We start from the raw sequence: 26,328 nt of genomic DNA, 5'->3' as shown, positions 1-26,328 counted from the left end.
CTGTATTTCCTGCCCTCATGTGAGATAATCAAACTTGATACACTCCTCAGGTGCCATCACCAGGGACTATCATTTTTTATTTAGTGTCTTCTTCACCATGGGGCAGTGTTTCAAATCTCTGACAACTGCAAGGAGTGAAGAGAAGCAGCAGAGACTTGGGGAAATACATGTTGCATAAGAGAAACTCTCCCTCTCCTCTCTCAAAGAGGGAATTTCCAAACTGAGATTTCAAGTTGATGAAATGTCTTCAAAACCAACATGTTATCTGGTGATATTTCTCTTTCCTGCAAATAGTGTAAAACCAATCAGTTTAATAATCTAGACAGCCAACCCGTCAAGGCTTGGCATTCACTCAGCCTCATACCTAAAAAAGCAGGAGTGAATCCAAATTTTGTCTTTTCTTCTGTATCTTGTTGAGGCTCTGAACTGCTGAACTTCCTTACTATGATTCAACTGTGACATTTGAATGATACTTATCAGCAGAAACCCCAAGACACATTATTTATCATTAAGAAACAGATGTCCTCTGTAAAATTAAATCACGAAATGCTTAATGTGGAATATATGTGTGGTCTGAAGTACATATAGAAATAGGTCTGAATAGAACACTACTAAACAAGGTACTGATACTTTTTTTTTTAAAGATAATCCTATATCTTAGGCTATGTGGGATTTTTTTTCTAAATTCAAATCCTTTGCAGTGATGCAGAGTCTCTTCTTCCTCTTTGTGCATCCTCCTCCTCCCCTTCCCAGCCCTGGCTCCTCCACAAGGGTACCTTGATTTGGAGCTATCTCTCCCTAGGCCTTGAGCCAGCATGGATGAGTAAAACTTTGGGAGCAATCTGCTCAGTGACTGTGAAAAAGGAATGGCATGCCAGCTTCTGGTACCTCCTGCCAGCTGCTCCTTAAAGCATTAGCTGCCACTGGGTCTGGAAAAGTCATTTTGCCCCAGTGCTGCCAGACAAGCAGCAAAATTCTTGGGGAGCCCTGCTGAAAGGGGGGCAAAGGGAGGGAGCAAAGCTAGAAAGGGCTCAACTTCCTAAGATATGTCACAGCTGAGTGTAACTAAATACCAGAATGTTTAGCAAGTTAATGGTATTGTTAGCACCAACATTTCAAAAAAAGCCCTAATTTGATTACATATTGCTGCACCACCTCAGAAGCATCCCAAACTCTTCCCCATTACATGTGCCCAGCTTCCTGCAAGGGGATGGTGCCTGCAGCAGCTCCATCTCCAAGAATGCTCACATGAAGAGCATCTCCAAGAATGTTCACCCCAAAGGCTGGCTCTGCTCAACTCCCAGAGGCCAAGCTTGTTCTCTTGTTTTCAATTACTGTAATTATCACAATAACAAGGTAATGTTCTAGTCCAGCAACTGTTTGGTACTTTCTGCCTCCTAAACTGACCTAACCTGGGAGAAGATTCTAGTACAGATTTTCAATAATTCCTTGAATCACTTTGTCAGTAAACCAGCACCACGTTGGGGTCTCTTGGGCAGAGTGTTTCCCAAAACAGCCCCTCCTTTGTTGCCTGTGAAGTTTAGTTTTACTTTTGGCTTCATATCTAATTAGTTACATATTTATACACCTTCAATCATCCAATAAAGAAGATGATCCCTATTGTTCCTCAGTCTTCTGACTTAACAAATCCTCTACAAATTGGCTGTGATCTGGATGCAGGAAAAGATTAAGCAGATTTCCTGGATTATTCATCAAACCATTGTGTCCATTTAATCCCAGATTTCGCTCAAAAGAGGCAAATTTATCTGTCATGCTAAAAGCTGGAATCAAAATATTGAACTTGGTGAATAACTATCAGGACTAGAGGACAGCAAACCCGCACCCTCTGAAGAAGGTGCTGTGCTGAAGGATAACAGCAGCACAACAGCAAGGACAACCAAGCTTTTGTCCCTGGCCCTTTGGACTTCCCATCACTCCTGCTCCCTGGTTCAGAGGACAAATAAAGGAAACTGTGCTTAATGGGAAGGGTAGGATACTTTCTGGATCTACACCCTCACTGCTGAAGGATGAGTCTCTAAATCCTGCCTATCACTTGGCTGTATTTCGAAACTGAATCTACCTAAATGTCAGCATCACATGGCAAACACCTGACTACCCATGGACAGACACGTCTTTTTGCTTTTCAGGATAATGGCAACAGCTTCACCATCCTCACCCACTCCTGTAGGGATCTGCATGGTTGGAAACGTTATAGTGAAATTCATCTCCCAGGGTCATGACTTTTATACACACCATGAGCACTCCTGTAAACAAAGCAGCACCATTTCCATGCACAAAGCAGCAGCATTTTCCATTATGACTGGCAGGGTTATTGTGTTTTGCTGTTTGTTTGCTTCGGTGTTTTCCTTTTTTCAGGAAGAACAAGAGTTTGTTCATCTGACTTGGCATTAATGACGTGCTAATTCTATTTATCCTGCTGTGCCAGTATTTCACACAATAGTGGTTTTCTGCCTTGGGAGATCTGGGCCTTACATGGATAGAAGAAAATTATCTGAATCAATACAGATACAAATATACATATATATCTTGTTTTTAATGCATTGAAAATGAGCCCTGTATTTTATTATAAATCCTTTATTCATAGGGAAAAACTGGCTTTCCCATGGGTATTAGAAATGAGCATTGATCAGATCATTCCAAAAACTAAAGCAAACCTGATTTTCTTCTGGGTCTAGAAAGCCAATAAAAGCATCTTAGAATTGCAGTGACAGGGGAAAGATAAACTGTGTGCTTCAAAACAAATATATCTTCAAACCAATTTAATACTCAAAGGATTTGAGAAGGAGGGAGGAGGAGCTTTTACTTCTTGGCTTTCTTTACATAGAATTTCTTCACAAATGGAGATAAAATTGCTATCTAGATGTGGGAAATCGCACATAAAGCATTACCAACATCCATTTACAAGCAAATTAGCTATTATAGCCTAGCCTCAGAATACTATACTGGGTTTAAAGCTGAATTAGATTGTCATTACAATAGATGGAACCTGAAAGTCCTGGGGTTTTTCTCTCTTTTGAGCTTTGTTTTGTCAGGCATCTCCTTACCATCCCTGCTTTCCACTGAGTTCTCTGCTTTTGAGCTTGCCAGCAGTGTCCTCTTGCACACCTCAACTTCTCCAGCCCTGATTTCCAGCTGGACAGGGGCACAGCACAGCAGATCTCAGGTCTGTAAGCTGTTTACAGTTGCTTTAGCCCTTTCCATTGTGAACACGCTCCAAAATCCTTTCTTCAGGTTACTTTTTTAATACAGCACATATGCATTTATCTTGTAGCTTAGAATACAAATCTGTGACCTGAAACTGTGAGAATTACACTTCACAATAAAACCCCAGTTTAGGCATTGATTTGTCATGTAAAGAAGAAACCTGCAATTTAGGGATGAGGATGAGAAAGTACAATGAATTTATGTAATTCACCTTGGCATGGAGAGACTGGTCAGCTCCCAGAGATTACTTAGTACTGGTAAATGCTTGCATATACTTGCCTTTCTAGCAGATTATATCTGACAAGAATAGTCTTAGGGAGTTATTACATAAGAAAGACTATTTAAAGTTAATTCATTTTAGTATAATTCCAACATTTCTAAATTAAAAACAGCCTGTTTCTTATTCTTGTGGTGTTGAAGAAACTCAAAGAATCTCAGGTACAGAAAATGTATTCTTACTTCATAGCTCAGTGTTTCACATCAGTGACTTTTTTAGCCACAGTGCACAAACAGCTCCTCCTCTTAATAATTCCTGGGTGCATCAAACACTGCACACTGCAGAATCTTCTGGTGAAGTCTAAACTCACTGCCCTGGCGCTCACAAGCCCTGTTCTTGTAGTCATGCAGATTTAATGAGAAAATAAAGATTGTTTGGAGAAATACAGCTCATGCTGGGTACTGAATACTTAAGTCTACACTAGCATATTACCCAAACAATGGGGTAGGAGCCTTTTTCAAAACAGGTTCAAATTTTTGTGCCCCTTCTAAGTGAACCACAGTAGTTTAAACCCCAACACTTACAACAGAATACAATTTAACTTTCACAGAAACTGGAATTCAATTATTAATAGTGGACTCCTTGGTTTGTAGGTCAGATCCCAGCATTAAGGCACAGAATTTGGTTAACAGGATGCTTTCACTGTTGCCTGGCATTGTCAGCAGGTGCATTAAGCAGCACCACGGGGATCCATGCTGGGTGCAGGTGGGACAGCCCTCCCAGCTGCTCTGCCCTGACACCAGAGACACCCCACAGCCTTCCCAGAGCCCTGCCGGGCCAGAGGGCCACTCCCAGGGGCAAAGGGGGCAGCAGGAAAAGAATCATGGGTTTTCTGCAATGCCTCCAGGGAATTTGTGTCTTTAGAGGCAGAGGCTTACAAATAGGAAAAGGAACACAAAAAAAAACCTGCAAGTGTCATACTAAAGGCAAGTTCTCTCTAAGGATATCTCTACAAATGTGTATAAAATACGTGTCTGAAATGTTAAAATCCGTTTATTTGGCAGTTTTTGGCTTTTACGAAAGCTTCTGAAGAATGCTGTGTGCAAAGATGCTGTTTTCATGGAAAACAACTGTTCCAGGACATCGTGTAGTAATCAACTCCTAATCTAAATATGCACATACATCTCAAGATTAAAACTGTTCCAAAATCTTCTATCTGAAATCAGCACCAACTTTCCTTCCTGTGCCAATTCCATCCTGATTTTCTGTAGAAAGCACTTCATCTGCACTATTTGGTCAGAACAAATGTCATAAATACTGCTTAGTAGCTTCCATACTGTCAAGAGCTATTAAAAAATATGCAAGATACTCTACTTCCTCTCACAGACCAGATAAAGAAATGTATTACCATGCAACATTTTGGATACAAGTAATCAGGATTATCATGTCTAAAAGGGATAATTAAAATGAAAATAATAATAGTAAAAAAAGAATCCTGATTTAAACCTTGGCAATTCCCATCTGACAAACTGTTTAGAGAAAACATCTATATCAGTCTGGATTAATGCAGATTAATTTTTACTGTTATTCTAGTAAAGGTGACAAAAAATAAACCCTCACAAAGCAGAAGGGACAGATTTCAGTTCTTATGTGATAAAAGCTGCCTAACTAATCTAATACTTCTGTAATTTCCAGGGACACCTCTTCAATGCTGCACATTGCTTGTCTCCTAAAATATTACCAGGTTCCTGCTGATGCAAGTGATACAGGCACAGCCTCCAGAGCATTTCGGCAATTCTACCTCACAGTTAAAGCACACTATAGTCCAATTCTGTTAACTCAGCTTCATACCCTCTAAAACCAATTTCTGTCATCTACATTAGATTCAGAGCAGTATTTATTCTCCACAGCATCCCCATCTCCAGGAGCACAGTTAGCAGTGCAGCAAGTTCTCGTGCACATTCTACTGGAACATCTGAAAACCAATGCTTCAAAAGGGCACATGGGATTGGCAAAAACCAATATTCTCCTTCAAGAAACATACAGTGGCAATAGAACAGAAAACGACCAAGGCTACATAGGTAAAAATAACCCAAAGCAATCATCCTTACTTGTGCAAAGTTTGAGAGGGCCTGTCATTCTTCTCCAGTTGTCCATAGCAGCTTGTTCTTGCTTCAGGAATGAAGGAGTATTTTTCCAGCATGGCTGATGCAGCAGTGGCAATAACCCCAAGGCCATCCCGTACCCGAGCTTCTAAACTGTAGTCCCACTCATCGTAAGCTGCTGAAATGAGTCCTGAAGGAAACTCCTTGGGAGTGATTTCTGTGTTACCACTAACCAGGCTGGGAACTATCCAAAAGAAATCATAGCCAGTAAGGCCCAGGGATCGAGCCTCATCCAGGATGTAGACAGCTTCATCCTTGGAACAATACAGCAGGATGACAGATGAATGGATTTTCTTCAGCTGAATTTGGGTCTTGGCATCTCCAAAGGCAGTATCGAGTGTGATGACATTCTGCATGTCCCAGCCCACAAAACTGTTTTCCACGGTGGTCTTAATGACATTGATGAAATCTCGATATCCAGGGAAAGTGGTGGTCACCAGAGAGAACACATGCCAGTCATAATCCTGCATGATCTTCAGCATGATAATGGCTTCTTGCTGGATGGAAGCCCCAAACTGGAAGAACGTGGACATGACATCCTAGAATGCAAAACAGAACAAAAGGTTAACAACTTGGTTCAATTGTAAAGGGAATAGGATCTCTAATTGTTCTGCTTTCTTTGTTCCACCAGCACTACCAAAAATCCATTGCATTCCCGTAACTTTCTGTGGTTTATCATTTTCAGATCATCAGTAAGTGACAACGATCATAGGTACTACAGCTAATTAAAATATTTGCCAAAAAGTACAAACCAATATTTACATAGGAAATTACCAAGTGCTTGATCACTTGAAGACAATAAATCAGTAGCTACTGAGGAAGCTCCCTAGGGACAGCCACCCACAGTTAAAGAACTCTCCAGCAGGAAGTTTTACATTCCTGTAAACACAGGAATGCAGCCCAACAAATTCGTACCAATTTGTAGTTACAGTAGAAATAAATTGCAATGCACATGCTGCATACATATATAAAGGATCTCTGTATTTCCAGACATAATGTCTGAGGGGGACTTCATTTCCAAGGTTCACTAGACTTGGTGGAAGCTTTCAGACTCTGCAGAATTAGATTTTCTGTCCCCGGGGACTGAGTTCAGTACTGGTCCTGCTCCATTCAGAGCACATGGCCCATTGATGCCTGATGGAGAATTAACAGGATGGGACTCTGAGGACAACCAGCAATCTGTCAGTGTCCTCATTAAAGGTCTTAAATGGAAATAACTTCAGACAATGGCCTCAGAGTCTATAACTGCTCTGTAATGTTGCCCAGCACTGATTTGTTTCTAATGTTTCTCTTATGATTTACAGTATTCTGAATATTTTATACAGCGTAACAGCAGGTGCTGCTTATTTTAACATTATCAGAAATAGGCAACACAATTAATACTGTTGGCACTAAATTTACAATCACTTTCAGTGGTCTATTTTTACTAAGTTGCTGTAAGATCTATTTTTTTTTTAATTTTACATTATTCATTTACATACAATTATTAGAGTGCCAAAACTGTACATGGGAAGCTGTAAAATTCTTTATTTTCATTTTACTTCAGAATTTATTCCTGACCAGTAGTAGCAACTTATCTGCATCATTTTCAGATACAGAAAGCATGAATTCCTGGTGAAACAAAAGCTTATGATTTAAAAGTAAGATATGAATCATTCAAGATTTCTTATGCAGGTTTCTGCAGAAAGACATATACAGTGCATTTAATTTAAAATGTTTTATGAACATGGTCATGAAGTGCTATCCAATTTTACACTCTCAGGGAACAGAAACAGATTAATTGATCTGAGTTTCATAGCAGGGTGGTGTTAAACATACAAATATTAGTGAGAATAACTCAGCTCTGCAAGCTCTGCAAATCTATTCCAGGAAAACAGTCTGTACATTTTTTAATAGAAGATGAGGAGTGTTATTACTTTCCAAGTGTTAAGAAGCTGACACCAGGATTTTATATAGTTTGACAGCAATAAAAGTCTTACAACTTGTGTCAGACCCCGAAGACTGATACTGAAGGTATAAAATACACACTGCTGGTGGTAATGAAATCATCTGCCATGGCTTCTTTGGTACCTCAGAGATGACATCCTGAATGCCAGAGACTGATATGAAGTGGGTTTGGGTTAATTACAAATGTTTTAAAACATATTTTGGAGAAGAACTGAATAAGGAAGATTTGGTTGCTGAATTCTTCAAGGAGCTATTTCCTGGTGACCTGCACTGGATATTTGAAAACAAGTAAATAAGCTTTTCATATGGGGATATTCACAGCTAAAGGAACTCAGCACAAAGAAAAACTGCTCAGAGTCAGCATTTAATGACTTCATTACTGATTTACTATCACAAAGTAAAGTAGGTAACTAGAGACAGTGCCATGAATCCAACTTTCCTGCAGCCTCCTATCTGAACATAAAAAATACTGTTATGCAAAGCCAATCACTTCAGTTTTCTTCTCTACCTCTTATCTTGGTGTCTATTTATGGTTATGCTAAATTACAGTAAAAAGTAAAATAATTTACAGTAAATTGAATAGATTATATCCATCATATCCTTTGACTCTTTCCCATTTCTATGTGTGGTTTATAACTACTAATGCAGTGGAATAATTCTGTCGAATGATACATACACCTTGGTCCTTTGTGCATCACAAGGAACTTCTCCAGTGAGGCAACTAAAGATAAATGATGATTTGGGGGCAAAAAACACTCACATGGACATTTTCAAGTGTGACCTTTTAAGCTAGTAAATGCAGAATTTTAACCTAGAGCAGTCCTTGGCATCTTCCCTGGAAATTAACAGTCTTGAGCACAATGCCCTGTGTCACCATTGCAGCAGGCTGACAACAAAAGAGAATAAAAATAAATCCTTTCCTTTTGTATATATTACTTTAGAAAAGCAGTTTATGAAAGGAGTTTTGATTAGATATTTTTGGAAAGGTCACAACTATATTACAATAATCTTTTTCCTATAATTGTGAATGGAAAGTCTAGTCAAAATCAGGCAATCATGATAAATCTGTGATCAGAATGCTGAAAAAAACCCCTGTAATTATGCAGTGAAAAGAAGTTTGGGTTCAGGAAAAATGGAGATTTGAATATCACAAGTGAGATTCTCATCTGAAGAAATCCCATGTAACTGCATTGACTTCACTGAATGCTTTTATGGAGCTGCAAACCTGACTGTGTGTTTACAATGAGTCTGAAACAGATGGAAGATTACAAGCAAACTGCAGCCTTAGGAACTTCAGCAGATATTTAAATGCCTATAAGGAGAATATTCAAGGACATATCCATTAAACTGAGGGAAGGGAGAAGTTTAGTAAAGAAATAGCAAATAAATAAATAAAACAGTAACAGATTCAACTATTGTTTTATTAAACATCAACAGAGCTTTTCATTTTGGGGGGTTTTAAGCCTCACATCCTTTTCAAGAAGCATTATTATTCCTCTGCTTTATACAGACTTAAATTCCGTCTATGTAACAAAATACTCAATTCCAATTTTCTATATCCGAATGCAAACTAGAGTGATGTTTGTAAAACACCAAAATTATTCTGTTATTTTCATTTAACTGTCATCTTGTCATGTATTGAGACATCCATCTAAATCATTGCTGAAGTAGGAATACAGATGTAATATCAGAGGTAGTTTGATTGCACAGTAGAAATATTATTTTTTTCTCTCCTCCATGCCCCCAGCTATTGAGATTGCTGGTAGTGGTTGCAAGAAGTGGTACAATTTATCCAGGGCAAGAAAAATTTTACAGAGGAATTCCTCAGATAAATCTCAAAGCATGAAAACCCCAAGATGTTACACTTAACATGAGTAGAAATTTAGTTAGAAGAAGTTGTTTTCTCTTCCAGCTTCTTAGCTGCATCCGACCACAGCCATGTGAACAAAAAACAGCAATGAAAAGAGAAGGTAAAGAGCAAATGAAAACTTTTTCTTTTTGTCTTGCACATGAACAGCAGTTTACAGCAAAACATCTCCCCATACATTTCTCACCAGAAGGAAGTAATCCTTCAATTGCCTCTTGCTGAGCACCATTCCTGAATTTTGAACACGACACAAGGCTCTGTCATTGCAGGAGGAGGGCACTTCAATGTTCCCACACTTGTGCACACAACAGCACACCTCTCACTGCTGCTGTCATTTTATAGATTAATACATTAGAGTAAGTTGCTTTTTAATTAGTGTACCGAGTCTATAAATCTGTCACTGTTGTCAGAATAGCACATTTCACTTTCCCAGTTCCAGCAAATTACAGGAATATTTCTCTAGAAACCTCATCCTCAGCTGTTTTCATGACATCTCAGTTTCCCAGGCACAGCTTTTCCATGAGCTCAGCAGGGCTCTCTCACAGCTGTGAACAGCTGAGGTGAGCCCTGGCAGTACTTGGTGCCTACCAGGGAAAAGGCTGCACTAGTTGGTCAATTAAGGGAAGAAACATCTGTTACCTAAACCAGTGTACCTTTCGTTAAATGAAAATTAAATACTAAACCAGAACAAAACTGGGGTCAGCACAGGACCAAGTCAATTTTCCACTCCCCAGACACAGCAAGGGCCAGTCATTTCACTGGTAAGACAATATTACAACAGGAAGCAAAAACCAATATGAAAGGGAGTTTAAAAAGCAATCCAGAGGATGATTTTATTCAGCTAGCAACAAGATTATTATGACAGGACTACAAGTAGGACTTTAAAGTTATCTTAATTGCTTCGTTCTTACTTTCTTTCACAGAGTCCAGCAGAAATAATTTTTCTCTGATTTTACACAGTTGTAAATTTGACATTTCATTCTCATAAAGAGTTAAGGCACATGGTGCCAGGTCTCCATACACAGCACAAGCTGTTCCCTGTTTAATGAAATATAGTAGTTATTTGTCATTTTTGTAAAGACTGGGAAAAAGGAAAGCCAGAGGTTAGTCATGAATTCAACTGAATAATTTAGCATTGCATCAAAAATATACTGAATAAAATTATTTCTGCCGATCTCAAGTGTAGGTTAAAAAATGCATCTTGCAGGATATTAACTTGGTACCATTTTTCTTGGATTACTTGACGTGATGCATTGATCCCCTGGTAAACATGACAAGAATTGCATTTCTCTGCCATGAATATCCAGGCTCCAGCCACAGGCTTTTCCTTTGTGGAAGGGCACAGACCCACGCCAAACTTTCAGTAAATACAAGCACTGAAGTGGAAGAGCTGAAAGGAAAACCTTTCCACCAAGACAACCTGCATATTTTTGAATTCTTAAGTTATTGAATTTTGCCTCTATTCATTAGGAGACAGAACACGCAATTCCCAATACAAACATCTCACTGAGGTGCCCAGGGAGAAAACTCCTCCATTATCACCATGGGAGCAATTTGGGGGAGATTATACAAAATTTTGTACTTTCATACAAAGCACAGCAACATGTGAGGGTGGAAATAATTTACCCATTCTTACAAAAAGAAAATACTTGCTTCCCAAGGACCTGTCACCACCCTGGCCTCACACATGGTGAAACCAGAGGCAGAAAAAGAGTGGAAATTTTCTTACTCTGTAATTTACCTGGTGCAAATGCACAACCACAAAATGTATAAAGGTCAGCTAAAAGGACAAAGCAAGGCCTTACTTTTTATTTTAAAAGTTTGCTCTAGGAGAGGAACATTGAAGTTAGAAAAGGGCAGTAGAAGCAAGGGAGTACATTATGGCTTTCCAACATCTGACATGTCCCCTTTTATTATTTCAAGGAATAAATATCAGAGAAACATGATTTCAAAAGGTTAGCACTGGCTTAATCAAGCATGTTCTTTCCCATTTCCAGAGGGAGTCTGCAGGAATTCATTTTGCAAAGACTTCTGTATTTTCAGGTCATGGTTTCATCCTAAGAATTTTGCTAGATAACAGGTTCTGTGGAGGTTTTTTTCCCTTTTTAATATATCCATTTAATGTTAGACTACCTACTTGGCTTATCTTGGCCTGTTATAAGAGCTGAAGTTTGTCACTATTTTTTTGGTACCAGAATAGCAAATCAACAAATAGAAAGCAATGAGAATAGGGATTCTAGAGATCATTGCAGAGTCACCTGGGTTTTGATCCTTTACATTCTTTGAATAAAAGAGCATCATGTCTAACGAAAGTACCTCAATCTGTCATTAGAGTGAAATAACCTAACTATGGAAGATGACTGATTTTGCTCAGAGCTCATGAGCCATTCCTGGGCTGCAACTCACTCACCATCTGGATTTTCAACACATCTGCGTTTTCTTTCACAGATTGTTCAAACATTGGAAATTGGGTGTCTCAGTCTGAGCTCCTGATCAACCAGGACAGACAAGTGAAAAATGCTTTCAAAGGCTGGAAAGAGTCCAGCCTGTGACCAGGCAATAAAATCCGGAAAAGATTCACGTCAATCAGTAGGGGTGGTGATTTGATGGAAGTTTATTGACAAGATAACTCCTTTCTAGACAAACTTCAGTTTCCACAGTTACAGAAACATTGTACACTGTGAATATTTCAATAAGGAAGGGCAAAATTGTGGTCTACAAAAAGGCAGCATGGGCATGCTTTGCTATTTGGATAAGTAACAGCTATTGTGAAGGTTTTGGGGTCAAAAAGAATCCCAACACAAGAAGTGCAGTACTGAGGCCTGCAAAGAATGTGGGAGAATAAAAAGTATTTTCAAAAATAATACATTTGTTTTGTATGTTCAAATATTTCTTGAATATGAACCATTGAATCTTTAACCCATTCTGGGTTATGTGGTTCCATACATCAGTGTAATAAGCATTATACTAAAATCTTTTACCTTTATGGGATTTGTATGGAAGTTTCTTTTCCTGTAAGCATTTCACCCAGAAAGTAAATATTGAAAAATGTGTTTGACCTAACATATTGGGTAGCAAGGAGGACAGATTTTATACCATCAGTTATGGCTGAGTATCATTTCTCTTATGCCCCTTGCCATGACTGCAAATAAATGCTTTGCCATTTTTTAAATTTAGATTTTTTTATGGTTTGTGTAAGCAATGTCCTTCTGCTTTATTCATGTCATTAGTCATCATTAAACTGATATAAGTAAATATTCTCTTGAAGAGCCCAAGAAGACCTCATTTTCCATAGGAAAATGACTTTAAATGAGCCACAGAGCACATCTTTCACCTCAAGGAACACCTGAGTTCACACGGAGAGCTCTTGAGTCTGTCCTTTCAGTGAAGCCTCTTCAAGCAGTTGTTCTGAATGATGGGAGAGCAATCAGGGAAATTAATGACTTTCCAAAGACAGGGAAAGCAATTGCTGTGAAGTTACTCCAATGATTCTGGTGAAAGTAACTGGCTTTCTGCTGTGTGGGAACGTTCATCTGCCAACAATTCACATTTGAGACACCAAAACAAAGTTTTGGTGACAGCAGTTAAAAAAAAAAAAAAGGTCCTGTTCCAGCTCTCCCCATGGCAACATGAGAAAGTTCTAACACAGTGATGGTGACTTGTTCTATTGCCTGAGAAAAATAAACAATGAAATTATGCTATAAAACTAAACAGGAAGAACCACAACCCCAAACCATGATTTTACTGCAAAACTATCAAAATGCACTTGGAATCAGGAAAGACCAGGTGCATTTTCAGAGACAATAAACCCATTTTTGAGGCTTATAGGAATAAAGAGCATTAAGAGAACATCAGTGGACTTGTGAATTAGCTCAGTGAAAGGTCAAGGCTCAGGAAATCCAGCAGGGATACACACAGAGGTTTGAAGAAAGGAAAAGTCTAGGTACTCTCCTAGTAGTGGTAGTTCCTTGTAACTCACATAATTCATCTCTTGAAATGAAATACCACAAAGATACAGGATGGCTGAAGGATACCAGCCAAATGAGCCAGATAGATTTCTGGAAAATAAATATAAATCTTGGTACATAGACTGTCCATCCCCACTCCTCTCATATCGCACTGAGGTTTGCTTTACCAATGTTCCCCTTGTTTCATATCAGGATTGAGACACTCAGCTTTTTACTACTAAAACAACAGACTAGGCTATGGGGAATCTCTCACCTTCCTCGAGTTTCACTCTGTGACTGCAGAGAATTATCTATCAAATCAATTAGTTCATTTACTTTGAACCACATCTGCTCCCACAAGGCCATCACAGTGAGCTTCTCTTGATTCATGGGCAATTTGGGGAACTTCAAAGGATATAAAAGCAAAGCATTTAGGTTACAGTGAGTTATATTATTTCTTGGAGCACACAGCTAGTTCTAATCATAAATCTTGAAAACAATCCTGTTGATAATGGCTATGCTTACTGAAATCAACCCTCTACATGGGGTTTAACCAGTTTCAAAATTAGTCCCAGACAGCCAGGTTTTGGTAGAGGCAGATGGATTTCTGACACAAAGGAAGACTCTAAAATTTCCAAGCAACTCCAAAAAGAAACTAATGAAAAAAATAGTCCTTTATCTTTGTCTTTAAAATAAAAAGTGAAGCTTGCCAATTCTATTTTTCAGATTTTCAGTAAATAAAATTTTATTGTAATAGTTAAGACTTACAGATTTTACTGCCCCAAAGGGTTGTATCATTAGTCTTTAAAAAGCACAGTGGTCACATTGTGTCTGATCAGCAGTTTTTTACAGCACCAGCTTAATTAATTTTCTTTTCAGATTCAGTCACCCATATTGACTTCACTCTACCTCAGACATAAGTTTAAACATGCACACAAATTACTGTGAGCCATCCACAGAATATGCTAAAATCCAATTTACTTGACATCTTCTTGGGTATCTGCTAAATTAAAATACGTAGTGATAATATTTTAGCTAAGTAAAATTTGATGTCTTTACATTACTATTGCTGTGCAATCAAAAAGTATAAGGTGTTTGAACAGCTTATGGAAACTTTCAAGAATCAATGCTATGCAATAATTCCTCCCTGGAACAAATTTTCATTCCAGCTATTTGGTATGCAGCACACTAAACATTTCACATAATTATACGACTTTACAGTGTCATTTTCATATGTATTGATACCCCAACCTATAGGAAAAGTTGCTTAGATCAAGGATTTAGAGTGGCTGAAGTTAAGTATGATTCTCTGTTCAAATCTCTTATCAAGTATTGCACAAGAAAATCCTTCTGCAATATCAAACCAGTTACAGCTCACACATCAACAAAATTTATGAAAATGTACAGCTTTTGCCATCAAGAGCTTTAAAAAAACCACCATCCAATCTTATTAATCCTGTAAACAAAATCAAAACCTTACTTACCCACAATAACATTTAAATATACTATGGCTAAGAATTCAGCATTAAATCCAAAATCAGTAAGAATTTAGGATTTAATAGCAGCTGAATGAAGCCAAATAGGCTGTTTACTTATAGTATGTCTTGCATATGTGCATAAATGTCATACACTATATAGAAAGATAAGCATAATTGAATATCAGTAAAAATGCCTTAAGACATCATCTCCTTATCCAAAAACATTTGGCCTCAACTGAATGCTGAAAACACTTCTCATTTGTGTTGAGGATGAGAAGCCAGAAAACCATTAACTAAGTCATTTCCATACATCTCCACTTAACAAGTAAAAATGAAGGTAACAAACAACCTCCTCCTCCACCCCCTTTCACCAAATGGTGAGTATAAAACATTAGGCAAATAAAAGAAATAAAAAGTCAATTTAATTTTCTACTGTGTGCTGTTAACTATGTGGTTTTCCTTGATGAGCCAGAAGTTTTGGACCAGCACCTCCGTGAAGCTGCTTCAGCAGCACAGGACCAAAGGGAGAAACCCAATAGCCAGAGAGGAGCTGGGGAGGGCAAACAGACAGATGGGAAAGGAATTTTTTAAGAGGAAGGGTGAACAGAGTTCAAGGAGTCATTCCAAGCAGCTTTCCATGGCAACAGAGATTTGTGGGATAAATTTAAGTATCAGAGCAAGATAAGAGATTGAAGACTCTTGATCTCTTCAAGAAGACACGAATTTTGGTTCCCCAGGTAGTTTGGGTGAACAAGAAGAGGTGCAAACCTGACTCACCTGCCCTTAAAAGGCCAAGTGACAAAACCCTTGTAATTCACCCTAACCACATATGCTGCTTTTAAATTCTTCTAGGAGGAAGTGTTCCACAATGCTCAGTATGCTCCTCTGCTCTTAGGTACAGTCAGCAGATCTGAAGAAGGGACTGTACTCAAGGGAAATTCCATTTATGCTTATGCTTTATATTCTCCTCTTTAGGCACCATCCTTGGCCTCTGGGCAAAGCTACAGCTGCTCTTGTGTTATGCTAATAGATATTACATGCTTTCTCAAAGTGAGGGATCAGCCTATCAATCTAGAAATGGATATCCTTCTCCATTGTACATTTCAGAGCAGCAGGTCAGAAGCAAGTTCAGTTATAAAATTTCTGATATGTGATCTAAATCCGTACTTACATATCACCCTTGCTCAAGAGGAGAGGGTGACTAACTGCTTATCCTAGAATTAATCCTACTGATAAGAAGGTAGCACAAAATACACCAACAATGGATGGTATTTCCCTGGTACTCACTGCAGAGCTTTTGAACAATCACAAAACAAACCACATTGGTGTTAAAGTACTTGCAAGGGCTCCAGTGCTCAGAGCTCCAGCATCCACACCAGAAGGAACATAGGAAGACTGTGGAATTCAGCTGCAGGCAGGTACAACAGTTTTCCCCATACCTGAGCAATCCAGATAAGGACAAAAGCATTGACTGCATTCTGTGATGGAGGGTGAGGTAATGTAACAGAAATGTGCAGACAAAAAGTCTAATTTTTCTTTTCTGACTCTACCCACACTGTTCCACACATTTGATTTAAATCTACATTTTCTTTTTGGCATTCTGTTTAAGGATGCACCAACTTATTTAGTTGCAAGAATATCACACATCAAGAGATTTGCCAAGCATTATTCCCACAAGCAAATAATATTCCAGGCAGAAAAGCTTTACCAACATATATTCAAATTACAGAGACTTTATACGGGCAGTAAAACTATTTCTTCTGTGAAATAGCTTAGCTTGTTACTTTTCCTGAGCTATACAGAGGCAAAGTATCTTTAAGCATGGTTCTGATTTACAGCAAATATCAGAGGGAAAACATAACATCAAGAAAGGAAATGTTCAAAATACTATTTATCTCCTTACAAGGCATAGTAATTCTTTCTAGAAATTATTATGGACTTAACAGTCATACCACACACAGTAAATACTGCAGTGCTAAAGCAAACTGAGTATCTCATTTCCAGCTATAAAGAAAAACATGTTTGTACAATGTGGAGAGGACTGAGGACATCCTTCTTAACCTACACAATATCTTTGAAAAGGGAAACATTCTAATCCTTGTACTGAACACAAATAAGTAACAAAACTTATTATATGGGTTGATAGTTTCAAGGCCAGAGATTTTTATTAGTTGCATTTGACAACACAATGCATGTAGGATTTTCCTAGATAGGTACAACACCAAACAAATCTATGACTTCCACAGATTCCTATGAAAATATCAAATTATACTTTTGAGTTTTTCTAACCTAGGTATGAAACAAAAAGGTTTGTAGCTAATCTTGGTATGTGCTACAATAGTTATATTTTTTCAAGTATCCATAATGCAACCAAATTGTAAATGCCATCCCATCTAAGTTCAATGGGAGCTCAGGGTGCTCAGAAGTCTCCAAGGGTGGGTTTGCTTATGCAGAAAGGACCATCTGCACAGACTTCATCCATGGCCATTTTATTTTTGTTACTCTGTGTGTCCTCAGAAAAGAGTTTCATGCTCAGTTAACTGAAATAGTTCCTCTACAAATACAAAGTGGGTGTTCTTGTTCATTTTCATTAACAGAACAATGGGATTTAGATGCCAATCATTTGGGAAAAAACACTTTTGTGTAGGATGGCTAACAAACAAAACACCTGTTCTTACAAGTGGTAAATGCTTTCAGTTCCACACATAAAAGATGAGTGCTCGTTACATTTCAGGAACCTTATGTAACAAAGCTTGTTAAGAAAGTTGCAGTTGCACTTCAGATTTCAGTGTAACAGCCACAAGGGAATGTGCCTCCCCTTAAACTGCTCTATTTTGCTTTGCCTCTCTGATCCCCAGTGCCATACTCCAAAAGAGTAATGTTCAGTTCACACCTTCTGGTGTCCAAAACCCAGTCTGAAAATTACTGACTTGAAAGCAGCATCCCAGCTATTTCCATCTGATAGCTGATGTTCACAGCAGGTCTATTATTTCACTGTGGTTAAACACCTTATTAAGTAATTTAGGATTGATCTTTGCAATGACTTACTGTGATGTACTACCAGAAAGGAAAAGATAAAAGCTATGAACTGATTCTTTGCACTATATTGCAATATATTCCACGAGAACTCCTGAAATATTGGTGAAATGTGGAAAGATGGGAAGACTTCACAGCACAGCTCTCACTAGGCAGTTCTGACCCTCCTCTCAACGAATTCTCTGTATATAAGCAATGTGATTTCAAGTTTGACAGATAATGATACTTCATGTTATATCAATAGATAATTTTAAAAGCAAATAATTAAGCTATACCAAATCTCCACTTTTTCTGCAACAAAGTCTTCTGGAGCAAGCAGGGATTCTCTTGTGTTCAGAGGCAGATACAGCACATTTTAGGGAGAAAAGTGTTGATTTTTCAAATCCCTATTAAATAAGGCAGTCTTTCTGCACAGTATGTATTGAAACTTGGGAAAGAAAAGAAAACTGAGATGTAAATTCTTTGCCAAATTGCTTGACATGCTCCATTCCACAGAAAGTTGAATTGCTCACCCACGTGAAGCTCTTCAGGAGATGGATACCTGGATAATCAGATGAGATCTGTGATTCCTGCTGAGAGATAGACATTTGCTGCTACATGGCAACAGTCTGTCAGTCCATTAGAAACCTCAGAGAAAGAGGCAGAAACACGCTCCTGTAGAGGAAAGCTCTGTTCTGGTTCTGCCTCACCATGGGAGGAAATTCAATTGCTAAAGATCAGGTCAGGAGCAGAGTACTCAGAACAAAAGCACCTCCATAAAACATGCACAGAACAAAGGACCATGTTTGTGTTACCAAACACGTGCTGCAGGGAGTGGGCCAACATCCCCCAGCAGGGATCTTCTCTCCTCAGCTTGCCTGGCACAGACTTCAAAATCACTGGCAAGGAATTCAGAATCCCTGAGCTACTCCAAGGACCTTGGATAACAAGAGTGGAGGCAAGAAGCAAAATTCCACCCACTGAAAAGGGAGAGGTTCCCCATGTAAGGCTTGGACAAGAAAGGGAGATGTTTACAAAGCACCACAAGAGAGGAGCAGTCAGGTGTGCTCCCACTGACACCCTACGAGGTGTCCCACAAGTTCAAATTTCATCTGAACAGTGACTCTAAAAGCCATTTCTGGTGACAGGTCAGCTATTTCCAACACACCCTATTGCAGTTCTGCTGTCCAGAGCTGACACACAGCCAGAGACAAACATTCAGCATGTTGGAAACAGATGAACAGTGCAAAACAAATTAACTCCTCGCAGATATCAGCAAATATTTCCTTTCACTATTTGTGGATTATTATTAGTAAAAAACTGGACAACCACTAGTTCTCAACAAATATTAAACCCAAAATTTTTATCCAATTCTAAATGAAACGCCTTCATTTGAAAATGTGAAGTCCTGTCATCTGAATTCGTGCTCTCTCTCAGAAAATCCAGAAAAGCACAGAGCAGAAGTAATGCAATGTGACAGGTGACCGGACACAAATCACAAACGGTTAAGGAATGCCATTTACAAAAACCCATTTCTGCAAGTTAATCACCTTTATTATTAAACAAATACCAAGAATAACATGATTTAAAATAAAATGAGTGAGGGCCAATAAAAGTTTAACTCACTCAATTACAGCAATGATTGTCCATTACTCTCCATAATGTAGCTTAGCCAGCACTAATGTCTGTCACTTCAGACTGCATCTGCACAACTGTATCGTAAAAAGATATTTTCACAAAAGTTACATTTTACCAGCTCTCCGTTTCCAAGATATAACAGGTTTCCCTTGCAATAAGGAGTGAGCCTTACAGTGAAATAGAAAAATTTATATCCTTGTAAATCTTTCCTCCTGGAAGATTTACTTATCCCCAACAACAGGTAGAATACTTTAGCACAAATCGTATCACAATGCCACACCTCGTGAAATGTTTTAAACACATCAACACAGAAACAGTTTCTAATCTCATTCAAGTGATAATAAGTCTGGTCTAAAAGTGGTTTTACTACCACATATAGATAATAATGTGTTGCTATACGTGCCCATAATACAGGATATAACTTTACAATACAGGATATAGCTCGACCTAAATTATCTCAGAGTATCAACTGATAACACAATCTGATTGTGGAATAAAAATTAAAGCTGAAAAAATTGTAAACTCTATTGACACCTGATCAAAAAGTTGAGCCTGTAAATAAACTATGTTCTACATCCTGTGTACACCAGAAGACTTCTGCACAGTTTTATCCCTCTCCAGAGGATTAAGCACATTTGCCTTGTACTTTTTTCCCCAACCAGTCTCACAAAGGAGTTAAATTTATTATTATACAGTCACTCCAAAAAACAAGACATACTAACATTTTCTTGCTCACTGTGAAAATATCAAACAGCTTGTGGTGATCAGTTACAATATCCCATTTGTTTTTTCTATGAAAAATTGTTGTTTCTTACAACCTACCTAAATCCCTAAGAAAGAGCAGATTTTATGAAGTATTCATGAGCAAAATTCAACACAAAGCACAGAATTAGGTAAAAATAAACATAACATAATTAAAGTAATATACAGATGCTTAGGGCTATGGAAGAAATTAGCATATATGGAAAAGGATTGCCTCTTCATAAGGAAGGACTCAAATTATTACTGAAAATGAGACTATCAAATGAAAATGAGTACTCAACTGAGCAATGAGATTTGTACAAACATTGGTGCCTTTGGAAATTAAATGGATGCATAAGGGATATTCTCATCAACTCATTCGTATAAATTGTGATACAACAATGAGAAGAATTTGAGAAGACAATACTAAAAATGGCTATAGTTTTTTCAACACAAGCAGAAGAGATACAAATTGGGCCTGATTGCTAAGACCACTGTCTGGGAATTTGAGAGAGATTTGTCATCTCTTCAGTTTCTTTCAGAAAACTGCAAAATGCACACAGGGACATTATGAAGCCCATGCCTTCATTTAAATGAATATGAGGTAATTTCCAAAAGTATTTAAACATTTCCACAGTTTCTTAACATTTCACTTAGACCTCTTCTCACCCTCACCAAGTAGTAGTTCAACACGCAGGATGAATTCCTGCCCAATTCAGAAAAAACTAACAAATTAGTTCATTATTTCCTTTTTGGTTTTCCTGACCAGCATAAAGATTCCTTCCATTCTCTTTCCATATTTTGAACAGGCAGTCCAAGTAATGCTGCCCCACTAGAAGACAACACAGGTCTCTGACTATCCCTTTGTATTTCTCATTTGGCAGTACAGACTAGCATCAAAAGTACTTTGTTGTTTTGGTTTTTCTTTTGGTTTTGGTTGTTTTGTTGGCTTATTTTAATATGTCTTTGCAGGAAAATATGAATACCTGGACATTTAAAACCAAACACTAATGATGCAACCAACTAATCAGTGCAATCAACTGAGCATGCTGAATAAAACTGTATCAAGGGAATAAGGCAAAAGAATACCAGATGTAATTTCCATCCAAACAGATGACAAAAGGCATACACTTTCCAAAACATAAGGTCATGACAGTTCATTATGCATGATTAGCATACTTTCCTCTTGCATAACAGCATGCTCACCAGAACCCAGTTAATTTGAGTGTTATAAGTGACACCAGCTGACTGGAGTTATAGGATTCAAAGTAATGACTGCAGCTACAAGAACCTCTGGAATAATCTGTTCCTCAACCAGGTTCTACACTCTAAAAGGTCATAAAGCTGTCCAGTTCCCTGCAGATACTCTGTCTGTTCCAAGGCACAGCATTATGCACTCCTAGGTACCATTAAATCCAACATTTGTAGGCCATGTTAATAAAAATTGTGGACTCTGTTATATAATATACCTACTGCACATAAAAAATATGAACAATAGCATGCATAATTTATACAATACACTGGAGGAATCCCCATAGATGCCCCAAAATGCCTACATGTTTATATACACACAGCAACAACATATTCCTCCTGCCACACTCACTCCATACAGTCATGATGTAAGAGTTGATGAATAATTAATTTGAAGAAGCTACAGAAATAAAGACATTTACTGCTTTAGTCATTAAAAGCTGAAGTATCAGACTTCATTTTAATCAAGTTTTATAATGCCACAACGATTTCAGTTATTTTCCAGAAGAGGGTAAGAACAGTGATTTCTACTTCAGTTACGACCAGAAGAACATTACCTATAAGTTACCCATCAGCCAAATTAAGCACTGGAATAGCGACACTAATCTGGATGAAAGTTTTGAAGACTTGCATTGAAGGTATGCAGGGATAAAGCATTTTGTTGCTTGTTTTGTTCAGAACCCACGTCACGTTCTGAGCTCTGTGTGTATTCCCTCTCCAACACGGGTCACAATTTTGTCTTCACATTCCAATTCCCCTTCTGCAGTCCTCCTGCCTTCCAAGTTTCTCTCTGGATTACACCTCAGACTTGCCAAGGCCATTTAAAGTTAATGAAGGTGGACTGGCTGAAATTTTCTTCAGGCTACAATTCTTCCACAGCGCTTTCATGCTTGTCTTTCATGTCAGTAACACTCTGTGTACCCACAGAAATTTAACTCAGCCTTTACTACACTTGCACACAGGCAGACTGATGAAATACTACAGAAAGGAGTAACAAATTTCATAACACATCATGCAGATCAAGCATACAGAGATTGCAAGGATGTTCTTCCCTTTAGACTTCATCAATTCCCAGAATAATATTTCAAGCAGTTTTTCAGAAGCAAAATCCCAAAACAATAAAGGCATGATCCAAAATCTCAAATGATTCTACAGCTGGTCAGCATTGATGGCTGTAAAACCTGCATTCATAAGGAAAGGAAAGCAAATACCCACCTTACTATCTGTGACAAATTACATAAGCTTTTTCCATAACGTTTTAACCTAAACAACTTCTTTATTTCTAGATCTGCGGGGGATCCCAGTACAGTCATTATCATATCGGAGTATGTTTCTTCAAAACACAAAGGTCTTCTTCTTATGATCAGCATATCACATTCATCACCATTACCAGTCTCAGAGGTGTCCAACTATTCAAACGTGGCTCAGCAAAAACTGATCCAAAAATCCAGCTACTGTCCTCAGGAGGTGGTGAGGGTTGGGGTAGGGACTGCTGGAGTTTAATGGTAGGCTTATACCTGAACTGGCATTTGGCCATAACAACTTCCAAACATAACCCAACCACCTTGTAAGGCTTCTTGAACAGGAAATGCCATATTATGGGTCATTTATTAAATGAAACTACATGGAACCCTTCTCTTTTTTTTTCAGTCTTTACCAACATATATGAAAACTTGCAAAGTGGGAAACCAAAAATCAAAACCCACAAAACTTAACACTTTCTCTTCATCCATGCAGATTTGCATTGCCCTGTTTTCCATACATGACAAATCTCAGACTAGAAAATTCTGACATTGCAAATTTATATTTAAAGCCTTGCAGTACCTGAGTGCTTAGCTGTTTGATACCCAGGAATGGAAAACATTAATTTTTGCTAAAAGCAAGCAAGCATCCATTTTCTTGTAACAAATAGGGTGCAAACCTCTTTCATAAGACTTTAAAAAAGGTGAATCCTTAGTTTCCAGGTCTGTGAAGGACTCATTTAAAAATCTCCTGGCAAAGTACCTGCTTAGATGAAGAGCTTTGATGTTTTGTGGAAGGCATTTTCTTCTGTCATTAAAGGGCTGTGACAAAAATTGCTTTTTGGCTTTTTACAAATAATTAAGAGAAAATTAAATTCCCCCTGCTTTAAATGAGTTGTTTTAATTAGAAATGGAAGAGAGACATAGCTCCCAAATGACCCATAGTGCATTTGAGACAAACAAAAACACCATTTTCAGCATGAAAAGCCTGTTTGTGGGTGTTGAACCCCATGTGTGCTGAGCCACACTGATGATTTCTGTAGAGCTCACAGCTAATTTACAGGCTTTCCATAAACAGAGCATTACAGTGTTTCAGTGATTCCTAAACATAGAGGATTTTATCCCAACACGTCTGTCTGTAATTATCCTGTTGAAGGAAAGCAAAGCAGACAGAGTAATCACATCTTAGAAAAGTGATTCCTGGGAAATTACCATATAAACCTTTCCTGTTTCTGTCCTCTCTTTGAAATGTTTCCAATTTTTGCTGTTTAACACATTTTTTAAAAATTCCACTCATTAGAATAGAGTTTAAAGCCATTTGGGTTTTGGCTGGAAGCTCATTTCATAGGAGAAAGTTTAGCTAAGCACATCCACCTTCGGATCAGCTCAAATGAGAATCCACCTCACATAATAAATTTTGTGATTGCTTTTACTTCACCAAAAACTGCCACATGCTGTTATCTGTTCCTTGTAGGTTAAGATAAAACACCTGACTGGAATTGCTAATTTTTTAGCAAACTGGAAACCTTCGTTTTTAGATTAGAAAAGCAGCACTGATTAGATGGCAGTGATTACCAAGTGGCTCAGCCAGAGATGCAGTGCTTGTTTCACACCCATGGAGAACTCTCTCAGAATTTATTGTGCCAGCCTGTCTAGATGAGCCAGGCTGTCTAATGGATCAAGGAAAAGACAAAGCAGGTTCACAATTAAAGCTGAGAAAGTCCTGTATGGCTCCTAGCACTCCTCATTAAGCAGGTGTTTGAATTCAGAATGCACATATCGAAGCTGCACAAGGCAGTGCTTTGACTGCAAAGCAGGGACCAGAGGGAGGACAAAGCACACCAGGATGTGTGCCTGCTGCCCAGCCTGCCTCCTTCCTGCTCCTCACTGCAGCCCAGCCTTTTATTTCCTTTTCTTTTTTATAAATTATTATTTATTATTTTTAAGTTTAAAATAAACATGTTGGTAGATCTAAATCATAAGCTGAAAAAAGTGACATTCAGTTTTACAGGAGCTAAATAGGAGTGAGCAAGGTTTCAGCTCCAGGTCTTATTTCAAGTCAAGAAAAAGTTCTCAGCAAATTCAGCAGCAGCCAGATTTAACACTAATGTACCAAGGAAAACGTACACTATTTTAATGAATGTGTACTATTAAAATTCATTTATTAATATTTACTTTATATAATATATTATTTAGTACTTTAGTATAGTACTAAAATAGTAATGATAATGCTTTATTTATTATTAAATTAGTACTAATAATAGCACCAATTAGCATTATTTACTTCCTTTGGTATGCACTGTGTTTTAACTCCAGTGTTACTGTATCATCACACCTTTGATTTGGCAGTCCAATAATTCAATATAACACTTCAAGCTGACAAGTCAAGCCAAAAGAAACTCATGCTCAGTGCTTAAAAAGTCACCAGGCCTGCAGGCAGAGTAGAAGGGAACTCTGGCAAAGAAAAGTTTGGAATTCTCTTCCCATGCTGGCATCCTACTCTTTGGTCATTGTCCTCTTTAGTTTCCTGCTGCTTTCTGTTGTAGTGGAAAACATATAAGCATAAAAAATTCCTCAGGTTCCAAGGTTTGCTGGTCAGTTCTGTGTTTGGGGAGTTTTACCCAATTTTCCATGTATTCATACACAGTTCTCCAAGTAAATAAGAAAACATTGCAGCTTAGCAAAGTCCCTTCAACAACAAGAGTGTGTTTTTCAGAATGTAACTGTCACTTCAAAACTGTGCCCAAACTGCTCTCTCCATTTAACATTCAAGATTCTTCACTTCATTTTGAAAAATGAAGTGGAAACACAAGCACACAAAACCAATTAGCTTGCATCAAACTTTCATTATGAGAACATGTATCAATGCTTCTTTATTCAAACCCAGCTGGAGAGCTTTTGACATGGGGAAAAGCTGTCCCATAAAGCCCTTGATTTCTCTCTTAGGGTCTCAATCAGGTTACTCAACCATGGACTTTTCTAATTGTCCACCAGCAAAAAATGCCTACTGCAAAACATATATTCAGTATTTACATACAGAATTCTTCTCTATATACATTGCACTCTTTGTGAAAAATATCTAATGACAGATGACATAGGAAGTGTCCTTTTAGAGCTCTAGACCCTTCATTGATAGTCCTAATGAAAAGTGTCTCTGCAAACATTTTTTTATGACTGCACTAATTAATTTGGCAAGGTCTGTCAAACAGTCTAAAAATTGATCTCTCAGATTTTCAGAAGACACCTACATATTTATTTGTGCTTTTGAAAAATGCTACATCAATGCTGAACAGTGCAAGAATTTAATATTAGTTTAACTTAGCATTGCTTCAATCAATAAATAAAATTAGAATAATTTACTCTCCCATGACTAAATGCTGAATTTAGCAGTTTTTTCCAGATACACAGCCAGATGAGACCAGAGAATTAATTTCATTAAGAGTGCTTTATGCTGTGCTTTTCTAAAACTGAATCTAACTTTTCCCATCGGCCCCACTTGGTTATGACAGCCCTTGAATTAATCCTATTTTCTTAGGATGCACAATATTTTAAATTGCCATCAGCATGAAACAACACCAGGATCAGCTGCATTTGAA

General features: G+C 38.0%; 1 protein-coding gene across 3 annotated transcripts in view; it reads right to left on the bottom strand.

The window, feature by feature from the left end:
* The window catches only part of GRIN2A (glutamate ionotropic receptor NMDA type subunit 2A), a 164,599-nt gene that overhangs the window by 68,068 nt on the left and 70,203 nt on the right, over positions 1-26,328 (bottom strand). For all 3 annotated transcript variants that reach the window (XM_085074881.1, XM_085074880.1, XM_085074882.1), the window contains one exon: positions 5,554-6,146. In XM_085074881.1, the coding sequence (XP_084931007.1) occupies positions 5,554-6,146 (593 nt within the window). The remainder of the gene's footprint in view (positions 1-5,553; positions 6,147-26,328) is intronic.

This window comes from Lichenostomus cassidix, chromosome 14, assembly GCF_008360975.1.
Source record: "Lichenostomus cassidix isolate B80296 chromosome 14, HeHo_3.0, whole genome shotgun sequence".
Classification (NCBI taxonomy): Eukaryota; Metazoa; Chordata; class Aves; order Passeriformes; family Meliphagidae; genus Lichenostomus; species Lichenostomus cassidix.
Note: the sequence above shows the minus strand (reverse complement) of the source record. Positions and strands in the feature narration are given on the sequence as shown.